The 24,314-nt window shown below is 50.7% G+C and overlaps 1 protein-coding gene across 1 annotated transcript in view; it reads left to right on the top strand.

Annotated features, from left to right (window-relative positions):
- EIF2B3 (eukaryotic translation initiation factor 2B subunit gamma) overlaps nt 1-16,468 on the top strand; it is a 109,687-nt gene extending 93,219 nt beyond the window's left edge. Inside the window, exons 11-12 of the mRNA XM_056130925.1 lie at nt 3,788-3,891; nt 16,260-16,468. Of these exons, the coding sequence (XP_055986900.1) occupies nt 3,788-3,891; nt 16,260-16,312 (157 nt within the window). The 3' untranslated portion in view covers nt 16,313-16,468. The remainder of the gene's footprint in view (nt 1-3,787; nt 3,892-16,259) is intronic.
- Nucleotides 16,469-24,314: the final 7,846 nt, after the last annotated feature.

Genomic DNA, 24,314 nt, shown 5'->3' with positions numbered 1-24,314 from the left:
TTGTAATGGCTGCGCATTACAGTCGTTGGAATGTTCTTTCGTCCCATCCTCCTTGCCTTCTGGATCGCTTGAGGATTTTTGTTCTTGGTTGATTTTGTTTTGTTTTGTTTTGTTTTAGTTTTGTTTAAGTCATTGTTTCCCAGTTGGAGGATTACCGCCCCTCTGCAAGGCTCCAGGACAGTCTGGAGACCGTAGCAGTCTTGGTGCAATTGGGGTCACTTTCTATTTGTTTACTTTTATTTTTTTCTCCCTCTTTTTTAACTTTTTGGGTCACACCCAGTGATGCTCAAGGGTTACTTCTGGCTCTGTACTCAGAAATTAGCAAGGCTAACATCCTACCAACTATACTATTGCTCTAATCCCCGTCTGTTAATTTTTTCTTTTTTTTTTTCTTTTTGGGTCACACCCGGCGATGCACAGGGGTTACTCCTGGCTCTGCACTCAGGAATCACTCCTGGCGGTGCTCAGGGGACCCTATGGGATGCTGAGAATTCTACCCAGGTTGGCCGCGTGCAAGGCAAATACCTGACCCGCTGTGCTATCGCTCCAGCCCCTGTTAATTTTCTTTAAAGAAGGTAAATTTCCAAATCCTGGATCCTCTGTGATTCCCCCACCCCAGAGATCTGTTTATTCCTCCCACTTTCTGACCCTTTAGGGTGCTGAGTAATTCCTTTGGAATTCGGAAGACAAAAGTTTCCACAGGGCCAACTCAGCTCAGAAAAAGAACTTGGTAGTCCTCTAGTCATTTCTCCCTTTGCGTGACATTACGATGAAATGTATGGATTCTGTCTCTTGTTTTTGGCCCAGCCCAAAAAGTGCTCAGGGACTTCTCCAAACTCAGTGCTCTGGAGGGACGTGCAGTGCCAGTGACTGAACTCGGACCTCCAGTAGACAAGGCCTGCTCAGTAGTCCTTTGAGCTACCTGTTTGACCCCCAAAGGTGCAGATCCTGAAGTTAAGCATACCTGAATTTGAATTCTAGTTGGCGCTTAATGTGGTTTGGGGTTGACGTCTCTAAATGTTACTTTATCTGCAAAATATGGGTTCTTTTGTACTACATCAGAGGTGAAAATGATATCCCAGAGTCAGCTTCCCGTTTGGTTTTTTTTTTTTTTTGGTCTTGTAATATAAGTTCCCCATCTCAGGCCTACCAAAAACATTGAGTCTTTGGTAGGGCCCAACAGCTGAAGACCTCCGGGCCCCAGCCAAGGCCATGCTGGGACCACTCTCCACACACTTGGATGAGCCTCACGCATAAAAGAACTGGCAGAGGAACCCAGGTGTGTGGGACCCGGGGCTGAGATCTCCAAGCCTGCATGGTTTGGGACTGGACCTGCCAGTAGCTAGACAATTACACCTACCAACTGCTGTGTAACCCCAACAACGGCCAGGATCCAGAGATTATCACACTCAGCTCCCGGAAGCGTGCGGCCACATTTGTGGCCGCGCAACATTTTATAATCTCATTCCTACTTTGGACAAACTGGCAGGCTACCGAATGTAACCTGCCCACACGGCAGAGTCTGGCAAACTCCCCATGGCGTACCCAATATGCCAAATGCCAGTAACAATGATGGGTCTCATTCTCCTAACCCTGAAAAAGCCTTGAATATGGCACTTTTAAAAAAAATCTCAGGGCTAGGACAAAGAAGACATTACTGGCACCTGCTCGAGGCAATCGACGAACAACAGGGTGGTCGTGATCGTGAATATAAGCTCCCCATCTCAGGCCTACCAAAAACATTGATAAGCACCAGGACAGTAAGAGTGTTCTTGTTTATTTTTCACACTACCCAGGTGATGTTTTCTGATGAAATAGCTAGAGCTGTAAATCACTCCTGTAATAGACATAATTTATTTATTTTTGCTTTTTGAGTCACTCTTAGCGATGCTCAGGGGTTACTCCTGGCTCTGCGCTCAGGAATTACTCCTGGCATTGCTTGGGGGACCACATGGGACGCAGGGGATCCAATCTGAGTCAGCCACGTGCAAGGCAAATGCCCTACCGCTGTGCTATCGCTCCAGCCCTACATAGAGTATTTAAAAGAACCTCTGCGTAGCCCCAGAGGTAGCTCAGTAGCAAAAGGGCCTGTCTTGTAAGCAGTAGGCCATGACTCTGCTCTCCAGTGCCACCCACATGCACTGGCACAGCTCCAGCAGCTCTGTGGCTTGGGATTCCCGACACTGGAACAAGAGTGTGCAGTCTCCTGTGCACCACTGCTAACAGTTTGTGAACCCCAGTAGTGCAGTTAAATATGTACGAGCACTGTACCCGGAGTCCAACCTGTGCAAACTCTACAGCCAAAATGTATGTGAGCACCATAGTCAAAAGAGTGCAACTGTGGATGGGACAATAGGTAACAGGCAGGGCCCTTGCCTTGCACACGCCTGACCTGAGTTCGATCCCTGGAACTGCCAAGAGTGATCCCTAAGCGCAGTCAGGAGTAAGCCCTGAGCATCAATAAATATGACCTTAGAAACAAATAAAACAAACAAACAAAAAGAAAAGTTCGACCCCCCCCGGCAAGTACACACGCATGAACACTGCAGCCAAACATGTATTCAACTTTCAGTCATTGCAACATAACGAACAACAAAAAAGGTAGTGTGGTACATGGCATTTAGTAGCTACTCAGTAATTTCCAAGGTCTAGAGATCGCCCCAAAAATTGTTTTCCAAAAGAACCTGCTTCCTACCTACTAGTTTTCAGGAGCCAGAAAATTGGGGGGGGTGCGTGTGCGTGTGTGTGTGTGTGTGTGTGTGTGTGTGTGTGTGTGTGTTGGGGATGGGGGCGGTGCTCAGAGGCTATTCCTGGGACAGTGTTTGGAGGTGATTGGAAGACTGTATATAGAGCCGGGTTCCAGACCCAGGCCTCCTGCCTGCAGTGCCTACCCTCCTGCCCACTGTGCTATCTCTCCAGCCCTGGTACTTTCTCCAAACAGCCAACTGCTAGCCCAGGGATGTGACCCAAAGGGAGGTGCAAGTCCCATATGTGTGATTCCCTGGCTTCAGTGTCTGGCACCACACACACACAAAAGTATTAGCCTTCAGATGCTAAGATTAAGTTGTGCTACTTTAGAAAAAGCGGCTGTAGGATCTGGAATAATCTTATGTGACATGGAACTGGTTTGAAACACCTCCTTTATAGGGCTGTGGATGTGACTTAGCGAGAGCAAATGCTTCACATGTGGCGGAGCCCTATGTTCAATCCCAAGCACCACAAAAAGAAATAAATCCTTTGATTTACTTATTTATTTGTTTTGCTAATTGGGTATGGTTTTGATTAACTGTAGTCTGTGATCAGAGCTGGGTGGCGCCCATTGTTTCCACAGCCGATTTCCTAGGAAGAAGAGTGTGCGATCTAAGACTTAAATGAAAAAAATAAATAAAAAGACAACACACACACATATTCCAAATTCAGACCTCAGAAGTGACTCTGGGGTGCTGGGAATCAAATCTGTGTTGGCCACTTGCAAGGTTAACCCCTGTAGTATCTCCCTAGTGGAATTTGGGCCAGTCTGGGGTGCCTAACGAACTAAGTCAGAATGTCTGCTCCTTCCAGGCTTCGAGGGAAGGTCACTGGGGGCGTATTCAGCCTCTCTGAAATCCTGTCTCCCCTTGTACCAGCTGAGCCAATTTGCCATCGAGGGACACCCAGGCCTTCTGCCTGCACGAACTGCATTAAGGAACCCTTAACTGACAGAGCTGCCCAAAGCCCCCAGCCGTAGCAGTGAGGATGGTGATGAGCGTTGGGGACAGGCCCTGACTTGACTGCTTGTGTGTTACAGAAGCATCATCAGTGGATGTGTCATCTGCAACAATGCTGTGATCGAGAAGGGAGCCGAAGTGAAGGATTGCCTCATTGGAAACGGCCAGCGAATTGAAGCCAAAGGTATATCAGAACCCAAGTGACAGTCATGGATGCCGTTTTTCTAATGTATCTATCACGTTTTTTGCTTTTTTGCTTTAAGAATCACACCCAGTGATGCACAGGGGTTACTCCTGGCTCTGCACTCAGGAATTACTCCTAGTGGTGATTGGGGGAACCATATGGGATGCTGGGAATCAAACCCGGGTTTGATTCCACGTTCCACATGCTCGGGCCAAGCCTCAAACAGGAGTGAACAACATATCCCTGGACCGCGCGGCCACTTTCACAGCCACACAACACATCGTAAGACATTCCCTACCCATTTTCCATAATTACCACACCATATTTGATGGGGGTTCAGACAATAGGCAACAAATCATAGAGGGAAATATATATGTATATATATATGTATAGACCCTGGAAGCTACTGAGAGTATCTCAGCCACACGGCAAAGCCTGGCAAGCTACTTGTGACATATTTGATATGCCAAACACAGTAACAATTGTCACAATGGAGACGTTACTGGACCCACTCGAGCAAAGTGATGAACAACGGAAGGACTGTGACAGTGATGTGATATATATATATATTTATGAGCCCAGGAAGCTACCGAAGAGTATCCCGCCTGCACGACAGAGCCTGGCAAGCTACTCGTGGCATTTTCAATATGCCAAAAACAGTAACAATACCGGGTCTCATTCTCCTGACCCTGAAAGAGCCACCAATGTGGCAGTTTCGTTGGGAAAGACAAGTAAGGAGAGGCTGCCAAAATCTCATGGCTGGGACAAATGGAGACGTGACTGGTGCCCACTCGAGTAAATCGATGAACAGTGGGATGACAGTGATACAGTGATCTGTCATATTAGTGTAGGTGATGCTCAGTGATGGTGAGAATGAGGAAACAAGTGCATGCGTTGCACAGAAGATGAAAACAAATTGATATGTTTTCAGGGGGTGCACCTTCCAGTGCTCCGGGGGGTTGCTCCCACTGGGATTTGGGGGACCATACTTTTCCCAGGGTCAGACCCAGGCCTCCAGCATGCAAAATACGCTACGCTCTTTCTGGCCCAGTACGACCATCTTTAGAAGAGGATTGATAATCACTGTCCATTTCTTTAACTCTCCTTAGTCCTGTTTCTAGGAATTTATCTTACAGATATGTTCATATATTTAAGCAGTCTTGTCATTGAAAAATTTTCACGGTCACAGTCATGATCTTCCCATTATTCATCAATTTGCTCGAGCAGGCCCAGTAACGTCTCCATCATAAGACTTGTTGTTACTGTGTTTTGGCATATTGAATACGTCACGGGTAGCTTGCCAGACTTTGCCGTGCAGCCAAGATACTCTCAGTAGCTTGCCGGGCTCTCCGAGCGGGGCAGAGGAATCGAACCCAGCTCGGCCGGGCTGCCTACATGCATGGCAAACACCCTACCGCTGTGTTATTGCTCCAGCCCAAAAAATGTTAAACATAGCAAAAAGATCAAATGGCCCCAATTAGCACCAATATGTTATAGTGACTTTTGGACATTAGAGAGAAGGGCTAATAATTCAACAAGGTCTTTGGCACTGGCTCTGGCCTTCAGAAGTCCTTGACATTTAAGAGAAACAATTCCATGGATTCCTGGTCTGAAAGAATATTAGAAGCATCTTCGCATATCAGTCACTGGGGCATAGAGAAGTGCACAAGAGTTAAGGCCCTTGCTTTCCATGCCGTCGACCTCTGTTCAGTCCCCCACCATATCTAGTTCCCCCAAGACCCACCAGGAGTGATTCCTGAGCTCCAGGAGAAAGCCCTGAGCATTTCTGGGTGTGGCCCCCAAAATCAAAACCACAGCAGTGAAATAGCCAACTGCTTTGAGGTGAGGCTGAGCTGTCCTGTTTAATTTGCTCCAGAGCCAAAAAAGAACATGCAGTCCTTGAGAGACATTCAAATGCCAGAGGAGGCGGGGGCAACTTGGTCAATAAAACACGCAAGTAAATAAAAGTGGTTCATTCTTTCTGTTGTTTGGAGCTACACCCAATAGTGCTCAGAGGGCACTCCTGGCTGTGAGCCTGGGAGCGTGTCTGGCATGCAGTAGGGACTATATTCAGTACCCTGGGCTGGCCATATGCAAGGCAAGCACCCTACTTGCTATATGATCTTTCACCCATCTGTTTTGTTTTGGGGTTTTTTTTTTTTTTTGAGTTATTTACCTCTCTTTTGAACTTCAGAATCAGATCGGGGGGGGTTGGAAAGATAGAGAGTAGGGCACTTGCCTTGCACGTGGATAACCCCGGTACAATTCCCAGTACCACGTATGGTCCCTGATCACCACCAGGAGTGGTCGCCAAGCACAGACCCAGAAATAAGCCTGAGCATCACCAGGCATGGCCAAAAAAAAAAGCAAAAAAACCAGATCTAAATTCGAGGCTCAATTGTGCAGCTCATGAACTAAGCATTTTTATTTCTAGGTATCAGATTGTTTTTGAAACTAGAAAAAAAAATGAGACAATACTACCTATCTTGGACAATGATCACTGTCACTGTCACTGTTGTTCATCGATTTGCTCGAGCGGGCCCAGTAACATCTCCATTGTGAGACTCACTGTTACTGTGTTTGGCATATCGAATACGTCACGGGGAGCTTGCCAGGCTCTGCCGTGCGGGCGAGATATTCTCGGTAGCTTGCCAGGCTCTCCGAGAGGGGCGGAGGAATCGAACCTGACTCGGCCAGGCCGGCTGCGCAGAAGGCAAACGCCCTACTCGTTGTGCTATCGCTCCAGCCCAGGACAGTGATCATGAGAATTAAATGAAGTTTGGTTTTGTAAGGAATATGCCCAGTGCCAGGAATTTGCCAAAGGACTTAGCACTCCCCATATAGTCCAGGCTTTGTGTCTCTCCAGACCTTTGCACATCCCCTTTCTCTCTGTGGAATCCCTTTCCTAAAGGCAAGCCACATAGTTTCTCCTCTGTGGAACCATCCTTAACTCTTGCCATGACTTCCCATAGCCAAACTGGACGTTCTTACTCCCCTGCACCCCCAAACTTTGTCATCTCCATTATTAAAAAAAAGCCACAAGTTATGGCAGTAGCTCCTTCCTATGTTAGACTGAGATCCTTCGGGACCGCCTTATTCCAGTGAACCCAGGGTCCTGATTTAGCAGAGGCTGGCGGAACTGATAGCGGAGATGATAAATGCGTCCATCTCTGATCCACACAGCATTACTTGAGGGATTCCAGAATAGAAAGACCGTGTTCCAAGAAAGGATTCTGAGCTGGAGAGATAGTACAGTGAGCAGGGCACTTGCCTTGCATGTTACCAACCCAGGCTTGTTCCCTGGCACCTGGCACTGCATTTGATCCCCTGAGCACTGCCAGGAGTTAGCCCTGAGCTCTGCCACAAGTGGCCCAAAAACAAAACCAAAGAAAAGGAAGCAAGCAAGGAATCTGTGAGAGGCTTGGAATTATCCTGAGACCCCGCCTCGCTTTTTTCTTAAGCTTAATCTGATAAAAGAACCGTGTGACTTGCCCTCTCAAGCCTGTTGTGTTTTTGAAATGTATTTTTGCTTTTTTTTTCCCACTCTAGAGAAGCCTGTGTTCTTTCTTTCTCTCCCTTCAAGTCTTTTTTTTTGTTCTGTTTTGGGGCCACACCCGGTGATGTTTAGTGGTTACTGGTGGCTCTACACTAGGGAATTAGTCTTGACAGTGCTTGGGGGACCATATGGGGTGCCAGGTATCAAACCCAGGTCAGCCACGTACAAGGCTACACTACCCAAACATCCTACACACCCACTGTACTATCATCCCCTCCCCACATTTTTCTAAGTAAATTTCCGTCAATAAAAACTATCTCACTTTACATGGGTCTGGAGCGATAGCACAGCTGTAGGGCGTTTGCCTTGCGTGCAGCCAGCCCGGCCGAGCCGGGTTCGATTCCTCTGCCCCTCTCGGGAGCCCGGCAAGCTACCGAGAGTATCTCGCCCGCACGGCAAAGCCTGGCAAGCTACCCGTGACATATTCGATATGCCAAACACGGTAACAAGTCTCAAAATGGAGACGTTACTGGGCCCACTTGAGGAAATTGATGAACAACGGGAGGACAGTGTGACAGTGTGACTTCACATTTAAAATAAATAAATAGCTGTGGTGGGCCAGAAGGATAATACAGTGGTCAAGGCGCTTGCCTTGCACATGTCCAACCTGGGTTCAAGATCCCTGGCACCCCAAATGGTCCCCCAGTTCCATTAGGAATGATCCCAGAGCACAGATCCAGGAGTAGTAGACCTTGAGCACTGCCGAAAGAAAGAAAGAAAGAAAGAAAGAAAGAAAGAGAGGAGCTGGAATGATAGATAGTATACAGCGCTGGGGCATTTGCCTTTCACACGGCCAACACAGGTTCAATCCTTAGCACCCAATATGGTCCCCGAGCACTGCTGGGAGTAATTCCTGAGTGCAGAGCCAGGAGTAACCCCTGACCATTAACAGGTGTGATCCTGTCAAAAAAGGTGGGAGGGGGTGCCAGAGCAATGATAGTACAGCAGTTAGGGTGTTTGCCTTGCATGTGGCTGACCAGGTTCGATCCCCAGCATCCCATATGGTCCCACAGCGCCACCAGGAGTAATTCCTGAGTGCAGAGGCAGTAACCCTTAAATGGGGACCGTATCCCCTGACCCACAGCCTGCCTGCTCCATTCACCATTATTTCTCCACGTATACTAAGTGCAACTCTGTCTCCTCACTATTGTTCTGTTTTGCTTTTTGGGTCACAGCCAATTCAGTGCTCAGGAGTTTTGTACTCAGGAATCACTCCTGATGGTGCTTAAGGGACCATATGGGATGCCAGGGATTAAACCCAGATCAGCTGCGTGCAAGCTATGCCCAGCCAACTGTACTATCACTGCGGCCCATCTCCTCACTTCTTTTCTTCTCGCATATCAGGTACATTCTGTTCTACCCGTGAGCATTATCACCTTTCTTAAGTATCACAGTATCACGTTCTGAGAGACCTTTCTTGCATTATCTTTCTTGCATATCACTAGTCTACCAGTAGCACAGTGGCAGGGCGTTTGCCTTGCACGCAGCCCACATGGCCGACCCGAGTTCGATTCCTCCGCCCCTCTCGGAGAGCCCGGCAAGCTACCGAGAGTATCTCGCCCGCACGGCAGAGCCTGGCAAGCTCCCCGTGACGTCTTCGATATGCCAGACACAGTAACAACAAAGTCTCCAATGGAGACGTTACTGGGCCCGCTCGAGCAAATCGATGATCAACGGGAGGACAGTGACAGTGACCAGTGAGGTCTAAACTGTATCATGGCTGTAGAATCAAGCATGGAAGTTGGGCTGTCACCATGTTGGGAGTGGCTCATCAGGAGAGTACTTGCCTTGCGTATATGAGGCCCTGGGTTCGATCCCCAGTGTCAGGTGGTCACCCTACGCCACCAGGAGTGACTCATGAGCACCAAGTCAGGAGTAGTCTCCTGAGCACAGCTGGATATGGGGCTTCCGCCCCAGAAGATGAAGGAAATTGGGCCCTAGCCAAGTTTTCCGCTCCAAACCTGTGGTTTCCCACTGCCAGTGGCTAGTCCTCAGAAATTCCCCGCTGGGCTGCCAGTTGTGCCAAAACATAAAAAGGAGTAAGAAAAATTCCCAGGAAGAGCTGGCACTCCCTCTGCCATACCGTCGGCTGACAGCTGTTATTACAGCTTAAAAAAATACATATATTCTTCTAAGACCAAGGTTGTGATATAGATGAACTCAGAATAGCACAGGCCTCACATGTGAGGCTCTGGCTTTAAACCCCAGCCCCGCAGAGCAGGAACAAACAAAATGTTCTCATGCACCTGATCTTGCGGTAGACTCGTAAATGCCCCGTGAGGACCAGCAAGCTAGCTCAGAGGGCTCGAGCGTGTGCTCTGCCCACAGGAGACCTGGGTTCAGTTCTGGCCACATGTCCCCTGCGGAGCACAGCCTGTCGTGCTTGCTCCTGTGTCACCAGGTCCTGGTGTACACTTGGCCTGGTGCTCACCATGGCTGCATCCCTATCTGCAGCGCTCACACGGATCTGACCGCAGAGCAGCCTGGAATCATTCGAGTGCCAGGACCAACCGGCAGAGCTCTCGGGCTCAAGGGAGCCAGGCTCACGTCTGGTGCAAGTAGGACACCGGGTGTTTGAACTGGTGACCAGACACTTGCAAGGCAGCTGCTCTAAGCCTCTGCCTCGTCCCCTGGGCCAGAATAAACCATTTTCTAACAATTCCGATTTGCCTCGGCCTGCCCCAGCATGCATGATTGATGAGTTTGTATCTGGCAACCAAATTTGACCTCAAGCCAACAGAAGGGCCACAGCCAACAAAGCAAGAATCTAGGATACTCGGAGACTTTTCTCTTTTTTAGGGGGGGCTGGCGGTTAGTTAGGGAAATTTGTTTCAGGGCCACACCAGCAGTACTCAGGGCTTACTAATCGCCTGTGCTCAGAGATCTCTCCTGGTGGTACTCAGAATACCATACGTGAGATGCTGGGAATTGAATTGGGATCAGCTACTTGCAAGGAAAGCACTTCTTTCTTTAATTGAGATACTCTTATTTACAGTATTGTTAGTGATGGTTTCCCATGTACATATTCCAACACTACACCCTCGCCGATATACCCACTTCCCTTTCCCAGGGAACCCAGTGCCCCTCCTTTCAGCACCCCCACATACATACAAACACACACACACACACACACACAAACTCAGTTTTATGCATCAGTTCTCTCATGGTGTTGGCAAGGCAAGCACTTTATCCTCTCTCTCTCTTTCCCCAGGCCCCGAGTCTCTCTTCCTGTCAGTGAACTAAGCTGGACCCCTTCACTCAGGTCACAGTAATCAGTAGATCTGATGGGTATAAACCCTCTTTCCTGGATTCCAGCGGTACTCCCTTTCATTTTTGACATAATTTGCTTCTGTTCCTTTGTTGATTCCCCAGCTGGCCACTGTCTCTGGTACTCCTCCCTTTCGAGTCTTTCCCAACCTAATACCAGCTCAGAACCTTTCTCCTCTGTTTACCGGAACCAGCTTCCAACTCTCACGAAGAAGAGCTAGTCCTGCCTGTGTGTCTCACATTTCCTCCACATCACTAAGTCCCATGGAAACACATCCACACCAGGATGCCCTGAATCTCAGCGAGCAATCTTCTTCTCCTATCCCAGGTCTAGAGCAGACCAGAGGTAAAGAAGAGTCGAGAGGACAGGCCAGAGAAAGCTCAGTCGTGTATCTGGATTCTGGCGGAGCAGAAAATGAACACTGTCTGCTCCAGCCAGGCACATTTGTGCCCCTCTGATCTGGAGATCTGAGGTTCAAAAGAAGATTCACTGGAATTGAGAAAGTCTTGGGGAAGGGATGGCAGCAGAGGGCTAAGGGAGGCCACATCCTATTCCTAGCCCTTCGTTCAGAGCTTGTTCCTAATGCTCAGATGACTTTGCAGTGCCAGGAATCAGACCTGGTCTTGACATGCAGAGTATGTGCTCCCGTCCTGTGAACTGTCTCCCAGACCCTGGGTCTCACTTTATAACAATCCTTAGAGGGCCAGACGATAGGACAGCAGGAAGGCCATTTGCCCTCTTCACGGCCGACCCAGGTTCATGTTCATCCCTGGCTCCCCATATAGTCCCCCTGAGCACTGCCAGGAGTAATTCCTGAGTGCAGAGCCAGGAGTAACCCCTGAGCATCTCTGGATATGGCCTAAAAACAACACCCAAAAAAAAGTCTTTAGAAACAAGTAAACTTCCAAAATTATTTGTCCTACTGCCCCCTTCTCAGGGTAAAAAAAAAAGTACTCAGTGAAGCACTGAGCGATAGTACAAGGGGTAGGGTGTTTGCCTTGCACGTAGCCAACCCAGGTTCAATCCCCGGCATCCCATATGGTCCCCTGAGCACTACCAGGAGTGATTCCTGAGTACAGAGCCAGGAGGAACCCTGTGCACTGCCGGGTGTGATCCCAAAACAAAACAAAAAATACTACACACTTTCCTGGAAATCTGCCATATTTAAACAAGTGAACAGAAAGCAGCCCCGTGCTTGCACCTAAAATTTCTGCTGCCCTCATCGATTTTTCTAGCATACCCCCTGAGTGGCAGTTTCCCTCACCTGGGAAAAACTGCACTGATGAAGGCACTGCTTAATTTCAGTCTAGGTAGGAGATGGTAAGGCTGACTCAGGGTCTGGGGAGATAAACAGCCTTTGGATATGACCCTGGAAACGAGCCAGAGAGGCATTTCCTTTATTGGGGATTGTTGGGGGCTATTTTGGTCAGTCTTTCATGGGTTGGGCTTATTGACAGTGACACTCTAGAATGAGACCCAGAGCTGGAGAGATAGCACAGCGGGTAGGGCGTTTGCCTTGCACACGGCCAACCCGGGTTCGATTCCCAGCATCCCATATGGTCCCCTAAGCACCGCCAGGAATAATTCCTGAACGCAGAGCCAGGAGTAACCCCTGTGCATCACCGGGTGTGACCCAAAAAGCAATAAATAAATAAATAAACAAACAAACAAATAAATAAAACGAGACCCAGTCCTCAAGAAGTTAAAGCTGATCTGAGGCCTCCTTTTTTCTATGCCTCTCAAAGAAACAGGTGACTCTGGTTTGTTTTGTTTTGTTCCGTTTTGGGGCACTCTCGACAGTGCTCAGGGATTACTTCCTGGCTCTCCACTTAGGAATTGCTCCCGGCAGGCTCAGAGAACCTTATGGGATGCTGGGGATCGAACCCAGGCCAGCCGTGTACAGAACAAACAAGCACCGTCTCTCTGTACTATCAGGCCCCAAAAGCAGATGACTCTGCAACATGAGGGAGCACCTCCTTGGGAAGGAATCCACAGGCCAGCTCCGTCTCCATTCTTTAGCTTCTGTTCAGTGCCCTCAAAGCGCCAGGCTTGTGTCTTTACATCAGCCGTCTTCCTGAATCCCCGCAACTTCATAAGGAAACTTAAGCACAGACATGTAATAATTTGCTTAAGATCAAATAAGTCTTTAGGACTCAAAACTCCTTCCTGCACTGTCACCTTTTCTTCCTCCCTTGTCTTCTCAATACTGCCTCTCTCCAGAGTGGTACCTGAGCTGCAGACTGAGATCTAGGTTGGAAAACAGGCCTGAATCCCAACGCAGCCTGGGGTCAGGAGTTATCCGTGCATCTCCGTTTCTCGCAAGGTTGGAGGCCTTTTCTTCTATACATGCTCCTACCTTTGTACTTTCCATAACCCCAAAAAACACATGCATTCAACAATGACAGCTTGGTATGTTTGTGATATAAAGAGGAGCTCACTAAAATAGCTCGTGGTCTGGACATGGAGAGTATCATGCTAAGTGAAACGAGTCAGAAAGAGAGGGACAGACTAGAAGGACTGCACTCATTTGTGGAAGATAAAATAACATAATATGAAACTGACACCCAAGGACAGTAGATACAAGGGCCAGGAATATTGCCCCATAGTTGGAAGCCTGTGTCATGAGCTGGGGGAGAAGGCAGCTGGGATAGAGAAGGGATCACGAAGTCAGTGATGGTTGGAGAGATAGTTTGAGATGGGAGATGTGTGCTGAAAGTAGATACAGGACCAAATGTGATAACCTCTCAGTATCTGTATTGCAGGAGGAGGGTTGGAAAGGGGGGTTATACTGGGGACATTGGTGGTGGGGAATGTCACTGGCGGAGAGATGGGTGTTTGATCATTGTATGACTGAAACTCAAACATGAAAGCTTTATAACTATATCTCACAGTGATTCAATTTAAGAAAAAAAAAGTACTCCAAAAAAAAAAAAGAACTGATTCAAGACTACAGGAATAAATGACAGTAGAAATTAAAATAAATAAATGAAATGAAATAAATAGCTCATAGTCTATTTTAAAGGACAAATGAATAAAGGAAACAAAGTAGAGGATGCAGAGCACATGCCTGGAACGTGTGAGGCCCTGGGTTAGATCCCTGGCTCTGGGGGCCAGGGGCAGGGGAGGGGCCACTAGGACAGTTAGTGTTAATTAAGGACATAAAAGAGAAATTCAGGGGTTAGCGTGATAGTACAGCGGGTAGGGCATTTGCCTTGCACTTGGCCTACTTGGATTCGATCCCTGGCACCCCATGTGGTCCTCCAAGCCCCACCGGGAGTATTGCTGAGCAAGGACCAGGAATAAACACTGAGCATCCCCAAGAGTGCCCCCCCCCAAAAAAGAGAGAGAGAAATTTGTCAGTTCTTCACACAGGATCAGGAATGCCATCCTTTTTTTTTAAATTTTTATTAGTGAAACACCATGAGGTACAGTTGCCATCCTTTATTTTTATTTACTTATATGTATGTCTATCAAGAGAGAGTGAGAGAGAGAGGGTTTGTTTTAGGGCCACACCTGCCAGTGCTCGTGGGCTACTCCTGACTTGGTGCTGCCCCCAACCACGTGGTCAGGAACCAGGCATGCAGGGCCAGGGAGCAAACCTGGCTTTCCAAGTGCAAAAATGGACTCAGTCCATTGAACTCTGTCTTCAGCCCCAGGTATGCCATCGTAAAGGAAGACATAAACTTTGAATATTGAAATTTGGGGCTGTTTACCAACTAGACACGACAGGAAAAGCTCCGAAGCAAAGGGAAGTCCTGTGAGCAAGTGATGAGCCCCTGTTGGCGAGACAGAAGATCATCTAGTGTGCAGGAAACGGAAAATAATTTTGAAAATGTGAAATAAATGTAAAATAAACATAAAGGATATGTTTCTGCAGTACTGGAAAGGGGGCGGAACCAAAGACCTATTTTGTGGTGGGGGAGGGGTCACACTAGGCAATGCTCAGGGCTTACTCCCGGCCTTGCGCTCAGGAATTTCTCCTGGCAGTGTTCAGGAGACCATAAGGGATGCTGAGGATCAAACCCCAGTTGGCTTCATGCAAGGCAAATGCCCTCTCAGCTGTGCTATTGCTCCACCCCCTTCCCCAAAGACACAGTCTCTAATGGTCCAATCAGTAGAGGCTGGAGAGATAGTACAGTGGACAAGGTGCTCGCCTCACATGCGGAGTTCAATCCCCAGCACCCTGCACAGTTCTCTAAGCTCCACCAAGATTGTTCCCTGAGCACAGAACCAGGCGTAAGCCCTGAGCACTGTCCGGTGTGACCCCAGGGGAAGAAAGTTCAGCCAGCTACAGACCCCTTTTCAAATGAGCAGAACACAAGAGTCTGTAGGGATGGGCAGAATGACAGTCCCGAAGATCTCTGTCGAGTCGGGCTCATCACTGAGGGTCTTCATTGTGCTACTCAACGCCTTCTGAGGTTGAAGTCGAGCTTCAGGAAAGCCAGAAAGTCTGCCTCTCAGGGTCACACTCAGGCCTGCCATATGGCAAGGAAAGTGTGGGGCTTGACAAGCCGCCGGCACGGCAGCTTCCACCTTATTAAGTCTTTTTCTTGTGAGCCCCAGAAGACTGAGAGATACCTGCTGCCTCGTGCCTATAGGCAAGAGGTGGAACACCCGTGGTCCCCGCTTCTGTTGCAGACCATTGGTTCCCCCGTCTTCTTTCTATTTTCTGGAAAGGGGTCAGACACACTGGGGTCGGGCTCAAGGCCTACTCCTGGTTTTGTGTTCAGGGATCACTCCTTGTAGTGCTTGGGGGACTCTCTGGGATGCTGGGGTTCCAACCCAGGTTGGCCGGGTGCAAGGCAAGTGCCTGCCCTCAGTATTTTCTACTCCTGCCATCTCTTCCTAAAATACTTCTTGTTCCTTAAAAGTAAACTCTCTTCAGGGGCTGGAGCAATAACACGGCGGGTAGGGCGTTTGCCTTGCACGCGGCCGACCCGGGTTCGATTCCCAGCATCCCATATAGTCCCCTGAGCACCGCCAGGGGTAATTCCTGAGTGCAGAGCCAGGAGTAACCCCTGGGCATTGCCGGGTGTGACCCAAAAAGCAAAAAAAAAAAAAAGTAAACTCTCTTCAGGGCCTGGAGTAATAGTACGGCAGGTAAGGTGCTTGCCTTGTACGCCGCCAACACAGGTTTGATCCGCAGCAGCCCATATGGTCCTGCGAGCCTGCCAGGAGTGATCTCTAGAACAGAGCCAGGAGTAAGACCTGAGCACCACCAAGTATGGCCCAAAAACAAGCACTAAACAATCATAATGAACTCTTGTTTGTTTGTTTGTTTGTTTGTTTGGGGGCCACGACCAGTGCCTTACTCCTGGCTCCGTTCTCAGGGATCACTCCTCGCAGGCTCTGGTATGGACCCTGGAATCCCACAGGGTCCCCTGAGCACAGCCAGGGGTGATCCCTGAGTGCAGAGCCAGGAGTAATTCCCTGAGCATTGCTGGTGTGCCCCCCCCAAAAAAAAAAAAAGAACGAAAGAAAGAATTGGATTTGAATTAACATCTTTTGCTGCCAAATCTCATACCTTTTTCTTTACTTTTGCAGCCAGTCACGTGAATGAGGTCATCGTGGGGAATGACCAGCTCATGGAGATCTGAGCAAGTCCTGTCCTTCTCCTTGGCCCTAGGGACTACAGACGTTGGCTGGCCCACCTATGCGACTCTGTATTTATTTCCCAATAAAGATGCGCTCCCCGAGTCGTGTCGGAGACTCGCGTGGAGTGGTCCCTGGCACCCGGTCGGGTGGGCTGCAGGTGTACAGCATGTGTCCGGGAGTCGTGTGGTGTCAAGTCTCGCTCTCCTGGAGCCAGCGTCTCCTGCCTTCAGGTTTCGGGGCAAGGACCGTGGCCCCCGTGGGAAAGCCCTGCGGAGGGCTCCTTGCCAACCATGTTCATCAGAGCCTCCCCCACCCAGAAGAAGCCCCTAGACCTGCAGGCCGTCTAGACAGTGTCACCTCTGTAGCTGATCCACACTCGGCAGCTTTGATGGAAAGAGGACTGTCCCCTGAGGTGGACCTGCCCTAATCACTGCTGATCCTCGGTCCCTGAGTTTTCTTACCTTCAGAATAGGAAAGATAAGGGGTTCGGAGGGATAGTACAGCCGGTAAGGCGTTTGCCCTTGAATGCAGCCCGTCCGGGGTCAGTCCCTGGCACCCGATATGGTTCCCTACAAGTGATCCCTAAGCACAGAGCCAGGAGTAAACCCTGAGCACTGCCAGGTGTGGCACCAGAAAAGAGAGAAGAAACGTGGACTTTTGGGGGCAGAGGCCCGGTGTTGGGGAACCACACCCAGCAGGGCTCAGTTCTGCGCTCGGATCTGCTCCTGGCAGCTCAAGGCCGTTTGGGAGCCTCTGTCCAGGCAGGACTCCGGACTCTGTTGCCATGTATGCTGTTCAGATTTCCAGTGTTGCCACGTGTGCACACACACCCCGTACTCTCCGTTCACTCCCTGCCTCATCCCTTTTTGCTCAGCTCAACTGGTCTCCTTGGAGACTCTTAAAGAAGCAGGCCGGACGGCCTACCTTAGCAGCAAGACCACCTCCACGGGTTCTAGTGGCAGCAGGAGCAATAAAAGCCAGCCAGGACTTGAGAGGCCAGGCACCTTCCCTCTCCCCTCGTGGGGTCTGTCCAGCCTGGTGAGGAAACGCAGGACCTAGAGCATGAGGTTCTTCCCCCCCCCCCCCCCAACCCTCTCCTCCAGCTGCGCTGCTTTATAACCTAATTACACAGCCTCTGCTGCTGCTGCAGATAATTGAGGAATGAGATTTCCATATTCCCAGCACACCTATGCTCTCTGCTCATGCCTCTCCCTGCTTGCCTTTTACAACCTGCAGGTGTTTGGGAGGAGATAAAAGTGGTTCCTGGGGTGAGATTTTACCTCTTAGAATTATCAAAGTGAAGGTTTCTCTTGATGTCCTCACTGTGGGTGGCGGTAATTATAAAGACTGATTTGAAATACTGGTTTCTCCGTTGCTTCAAAAATGTGAAGGCTCTCAAGTTCACTTGAGTAATCTTGCCTGATCTGAGTGTTGTTCTCCTCGGACTTGTGAGAGACTGGAAGAGCATTCGTACCCCGGGGGGGTCTCCACCTCCATCCGCCTTCTTGGGAGTGCTCCAACTCCGCCTTCCCCCCCCCCCAATCCCCCCCACCCCCCGCCGAGCAGATTAAGGTGCCTGAAAGTTTGCCCTAGTTGGACTGGAACTGAAATGGCCCGGCAGGAGGGCAGCAACCACTGGGGCGCGTTGGAAGTGGGGGGTGAGCAGCGTAGAGATGGAGTCTGACGGCCCCTTTGGAGCTGAAATTAAACCTGTGGGCCCAGGGTGATGCTGGAGGTAGTCCTGCTTTGATGGCAAGAGGACTGTCCCTGGGGGGTGGACCTTGGGTGGATCACCGCAGATCCTCTGACCCTGAGTTTCCTTACCTTCAAAATCGGGAAGGTGGGGGGTCGGAGAGATAGTAGAGCCAGTAAAATGCTTACCCTTGGGGGCTGGAGCGATAGCACAGCGGGTAGGGTGTTTGCCTTGCACGCAGCCAACATGGCCGATACAGGTTCGATTCCCAGCATCCCATTGGGTCCCCCGAGCACCGCCAGGGGTGATTCCTGAGTGCATGAGCCAGGATTAACCCCTGAGCATGGCCGGGTGTGACCCAAAAAGCAAAAAAAAAAAAAAAAAGCTTGCCCTTGAATGCAGCCAACCCAGGTTCAATCCCTGGTCCCCCCTATGGTCCCCCGAGCCCTGCTGCAAGTGATCCCCGAGCATAGCCCTGAGCACGGCCAGGTGTGCCTCCCTCCCCCCCAGAAAAAGGAAAGGTGGACTTTTTCAGGCGGGGAGTGGTCCAGTATTGGGGAACCACATATAGCAGGTCTCGGTTCTGTGCTTGGACCTGCTCCTGGCAGCTCAGGACCAGGCTGTTCCCGGGATCAAACCCAGGCCTCTCTATGCGAAGGACACGCGCAGCCTTCTGAGCCGTCTCTCCGGACCAAGCGGCACTTAGTAAAGGTCCTTCGCGGCCTTAGATTTTTGACCCCTTTCTCAGAGCATTTTGGTCCTTGTGGTCTGGGTGGTCCGAGAGGCCAGAACACTATTCTGGCATGAAGCAAAGGCGCTGGGGCCGCGTAACTCTGAAGGCAGGGGAAGGAGAAAGGATTGCACCACAGTCCCAGACCTTCTGACACCCCTCCCTCTGCGGGCGACAGAGGACGTGCCTGTCCTTTGGTCCCCCAGCCTGAGCCGTGAGCAGCCCCTGCGCCCAGGAAGATCGGCAGGCAGCTCTGAAACAGGCAGATGTGACGGGGGCTTGGCCGGGGTAAGGCCCCCCTGCGGGTTTGAGCCTTGGTCTCAGGACACTGCTACTATTGTGTCCCACTGCTTTTGGCAGCCGCTTCAGAGGGCTTGAGCGCATCTGAATGCAGGGGGCAACTGCATGAATGCCCGCTTGCCAGCCGCCTCTCTGTGGGACAGAAGTCAGCAGAGCCGGGCAGCCGGTGACTCGCTCCCTGCCCCTGCTCGAGGCCGAGGGAAAGAGGAAGGAGGCCCTCCCAGTCAGATCGCGGGTGGACGCCGGGAAGGTGTGGACACAGCGCTGGGAGCCCGCCAGCGCAGGCAAATCTGATGGCTCTAACTCCAGGGACCTCCTCCCTCAGTGAGCCTCACCCCAGCTCCTGTCAAGTGCTCCCTGCACCGTCAGAGGCCTGACCGCCCTCCCCCAGCCTCTTCCCACATACTCTTCCTCCCCTACTCCATCCCGCAGGGGCCGGGGGGAGGACTGTCTTTGCCTGGAACCCCAGGAACAAGTAAAGGCCTCCACTGGCCGCGATGGAAGCTGTGTGTATTTCCAGAGACTCACAGTCCCCCTGAGGAGGCTCAGGAGTCAGGCCTTTGTATGTTCCTTTCTAAATAGTTAAATGTGTCTGAGGAGGGGGGAGAGGTCTGTGGGAAGGACCACCCAGACAGAAGGTCCAGAGCGGGATGGAGCTGAAGGGAGGGGAGATGGCTGAGAGGGAACACGTCCCGCTGGAGGCCAGCATGACCTGGCCTTGGCCTTGGCCGGCGCTGCCCGCCACCGCCCAGAAGGCTCACGTCCGGGGCTTCTCTGCGTGAGTGTCAGCTGCCTCCCCTCTCCACTGTGGTGAAAGGCCAGTCTCTGATCGGGGGTCGGCACTGGAGACTCAGGGCTGTTGGCCTCAACTGCCTGGGGTGGGGGCCATCGCTGAGTTGTCCACACTGCCTGCCCCGGCCCCGTGGGGCCGTGGGGTGAGATGTTACACCAGAAGAGAAGGGCCCGTCTTCACTGGCTGCCACTCTCAGGGCCCGACCCTGACACCAGGCTGGCAACTTTCTCAATATACGCTGTAGCCGTGTGTCTGTTTTCATCTTCCTTGACTCTGTTCTCAATCACATATATTATTCTATTTTTATTTTTTTATTTTTAAGTTTCGGTTTGGGGGCCGCATCTGCTAGTGCTGCTTGTAAGGCAAGTGCCTTAACACTTGTGTGTGTGTGTGTGTGTGTGTGTGTGTGTGTGTGTATCCCTCCTCTCTCCTCTCTCCCTCACTCCCTCCCTCTCTGCCTTTCTGCTCTCTCTCTCTCTCTCCTCTCCTCTCCTCTCCTCTCCTCTTCTCTTACTTATTCCATGTCAGTGTTGAAAGTTATGAGCTTTGCCCAAGATCTCTTAGACAAAAAAGTTTCAGGGCTAGAGCAGTAATGTAGCCGGTACAGTGTTTGCCTTGCACATGACCAACCTCGGGTTCAATCCCCAGCATCTCACAGGGTCCCCAGAGCACCACCAGGAGTGATTCCTGAGTACAGAGTCAGTAGTAAGCCCTTGCATAGAACTGAGTGTGACCCAAAAACAATAAAATCAATGTCTAGGCTGAAGCCATAGTACAGTCAGTACAGTGTTTGCCTTGCACACAGCCAATCTGGGTTCAGTCCCAGCCCCCTGTATGGTTTACTGAGCCTGTCAGGAGTGATCCCTGAGCACAGAGCCAGGAGTAAGCCTTGAGCACGACTGGTTGTGGCAAAAAAAAAAAAAATCAAAGATTCTGGGCCACAGAAATAGCACAGTGAGTGCGTGGGGCGTTGGCCTTGCATGTGGCCAACCCAGATTCCATCCCAGCATCCCAAATGGTCTCCCAAGCGCGATTCCTGCCAAAGTGACCCCTGAACAGAGAGCCAGGAGTAAGTCCTGAGCGCCACCAGGTGTGGCATCAAAACCAAAAGGTGAAAGATTCTGACGTTGGACTATGTCTTTCAGGTTCAGTTCAGGCGTCCTGCTGCCGCTCCTTCCCAGTTCTCCTAACTTCTAAAAATCTCCGCGTCCCCGGCGAGCGGGGGCTTCTTTGTGTGTGCTCTCTCTGCTCCCTCTGAGGACCCTGTGCCCTCGGAGCTTAACAAAAGGGTGAACAGATATCTCTTATCTCTCGAATCTCATTTTGTCTCATGAATTAGTAATTAGATGTGTTCCTTGGCAACAGCGCATTTAAGTAGAATTGCTTTTCTCCTTTCCCATTCTTTGGAGAACTTTCGTCTGGGCCCAAAGCACAGACACAGGTCCAGAAGAAGTCACAGCAAACCAGGCCGCTGACAGAGAGGAGAGAGGCTTCACTCCCCTTCCTGTTCACCCCGTCTGGATTCAGCTACCCGGGGGAAGAAATCACTTGGATTTGGTTTGTTTTGTTTCGCAGTGCAAGGGATAAACCCAGTGTGTCACCCACACCAGACTGTGCTATACCACTAAGCCACATTCCCAAACCCAAGGCAATCACTTTGTTGAGAAGGAAAAAAAAAAGATCATCTTGGATTGTGGAGCAGCTGGGGGTACTAAGCCCTGAGCTGAAAAACAGAAACCTGCAGAACAATTGATCCCACCCTGTCTCTGGACTACAAGACTTTGTTCAGCATACGGTCATTTTAAGGGCCAGAGAATTCATACAGATGATAAGGTGCTTGCTTTACATGAGGTTGACCCTGGTTTTATCTCTGGCACCACCTATGGTCCCCAAAGCACCGCCAGGTGTGGTCCAAAAACAAAAGAAAGGAACCAGAGTGATAGTACGGTGGGTGGGGCATTTGCCTTGCACACAGCTGACCTGAGCTCAATCCCTGGCATCCCATATGGTCCCCCGAGCACCGCCAGGAGTAATTCCTGAGTGCAGAGCCAGGAGTGACCCCTGTGCATCGCCGGGTGTGACCCAAAAAGCAAAAACAAAAAACAAAAAAAAGGAACTATTTACAGAAAGCCTCTGTACAAGTCTATAGCTATTGCCCCAAGAACAAACTAGTGTAGAAATTATTTGATACATATACTTTTGTCTTCAGACTTCCAGAGAATGGCTCAAGGTACACACTTCATTTACCCACCAAGAATTCACTCCAGATGACGAAGGGAGAAAGGACGGGATGAATAAGCAGCTCTTAGAGAGCAGGTGCCCTGGGCCCACAGCATCACACGTGTATGAGTTCCTCCACAGGCATTTTATGGCAGGGGCGGACCAACGAAAGTGATGAACCTATTAGCTGTTGATCCCTCAGCCTAAAGATTCCCTCGCCCCAGGATGAGGCTCTCGGAATGATGTCAACAAACACAAGTATTCCAGAAACAGTTGGTCAGTGTGTGCAGCTGAAGCCATCCAATTGTTCAGAGCCTTTGACCTAACACCCCCAATTCTAGGAATCTGTCCTAAGGACATTCTACAAATGATTGATACAAGATTATGTGGTAACACGAACTGTTCATGATGCAATGATAAACAAGTCTGGAAGAACCAACCAAGAAACTGGCCAGAGATAATAGTAGTGTGATCGCAGATAATAGTAGAGGAATGCATTTATAGGAGATTATTTTTCTCTTTCCCAAATATGACACTGGAATACTGATTTTATTCAATCTGGTATCAGTTTGGAAGGAAGCTGGCAGAAACAGTATTTTCAAAAAAGAAACAGTATTTTCAGATGGGATAGTTAATGGAAGTATTTAAGTATCTTTTCCATGTTTCTTGTCCTTTTCACCCTGATTTCGGCAATTCTCAATGACTCACTCAGCAATTATTGAGAACCCACTTAACTGTCTAGTCTTTCAAGTACATGAATTGTGTCAGAAATACTATAACAAAATTATAAATCGAGTGCTATAAGGCCCAGAAAGAAGAAGGGTCGAAGTGACAGTACAGCGGGTAGGGCTCTTGTCTTGCACTGGCAGGCCAGGTCAGATCCCCAGCATCCCTTATGGTCCCCGAGGCACCCGCCAAGAATGATTCCTGAGTGCAGGGCCAGGAGAAACCCCTGAGCATCCCGGGTGTGTCCCCAACCCCCCACCCCCACCCCCAGAAAAAAAAAATCCAAGAAGTGTTTCAAAGAAGAGGTCATTGATTCCCGCTCAGTATCAAGGTTCTCTGCCAAGAGTTCTCAAATGTGTTCCAAAGCAGACACTCAACAGAATCTCCGGGTGCGTCTGGAACATTCTGGCGGTTGTGCTGGGCGGGCAGGCCAGTGAGGTTGGTGTGAGGGCCCAGTGGGAGAGAAGCTTGTTTGGGGTCCTGCAGGGCTGTACAGCCAAGTGGGCTTTGTGCTTTGAAGGTATTTTCACTTTAGAGGCTGGAGCAATTGAACAGGGGGTCAGGCGCTTACTTGCCTTGCTGACCCGGGTTCGATCCCCGACATCCCCTAGGGTCCGGGAACCCCGCCAAGGAAGATCCCCCCAAGTGCAGAGCCCCAAGTAAGCCCTGAGCATCTCCGGAAGGGCCTGCAACCAACCAACCAACCAACCAACCAACCAACCAACCAACCGACGTTCACTTTGGAGCTTTGGAGAGAAGGACTCTGGCTCCCAGCGCCTCCCGGAGCCTCCCAGCGGGCCGAGTCGGGGGCGTGCTAGGAAGGCTGCAAAGAGGCCTCCGGTGGGGCTGGGTAGGGCGTTTGCCTTGCACGCGGCCGACCCGGGTTCGATTCCCAGCATCCCATAGGGTCCCCTGAGCACCGCCAGGAATAATTCCTGAGTGCAGAGCCAGGAGTAACCCCTGTGCATCGCTGGATGTGACTCAAAAAGCAAAAAATAGGGGCTGGAGAGATAGCACAGCGGGTAGGGCATTTGCCTTGCACGCGGCCGACCCGGGTTCGATTCCCGGCATCCCATAGGGTCCCCCGAGCATCGCCAGGAGTGACTCCTGAGTGCATGAGCCAGGAGGAACCCCTGTGCATCGCCGGGTGTGACCCAAAAAGCAAAAAAAAAAAAAAAAAAAATTAAATTTAAGAAAAAAAAAGAGGCCTCCGGGAGCTTCAGCTGCACCCTGCGCCTCCTGTGGCCGGGCCGTGGCCCTGCGCCTCCCCAGAGCGCTCGCGGGGCGCCGGGGCCGGCGGCGGGCGAGGCCGGGGGTGGCCCAGCCTGGGTGGTCTCCCGCCCCGCCCCCCGCGGCGCCGTTGCCTAGCAGCAGATCCGGCCGCGCGGCTCCGGGTAATTTGCAGGCCCCTGGGCCAATGGGAGGGCGCCGGCCCGGCCCGCTCCCTTTTTCTGCAGTTCCAGACGCGTCCCGGGCACTGCAGCCGCCGCCTGGAGCCGCGCCGGAGCGCGCTCCTGGGACCCCCGCGCGGGGCCGCCTATG

The sequence above is a fragment of the Sorex fumeus genome, unplaced genomic scaffold (assembly GCF_029834395.1).
Source record: "Sorex fumeus unplaced genomic scaffold, SorFum_2.1 ptg000082l, whole genome shotgun sequence".
NCBI classification, from domain to species: domain Eukaryota; kingdom Metazoa; phylum Chordata; class Mammalia; order Eulipotyphla; family Soricidae; genus Sorex; species Sorex fumeus.
This window is presented reverse-complemented; position numbering and strand designations above follow the sequence as displayed.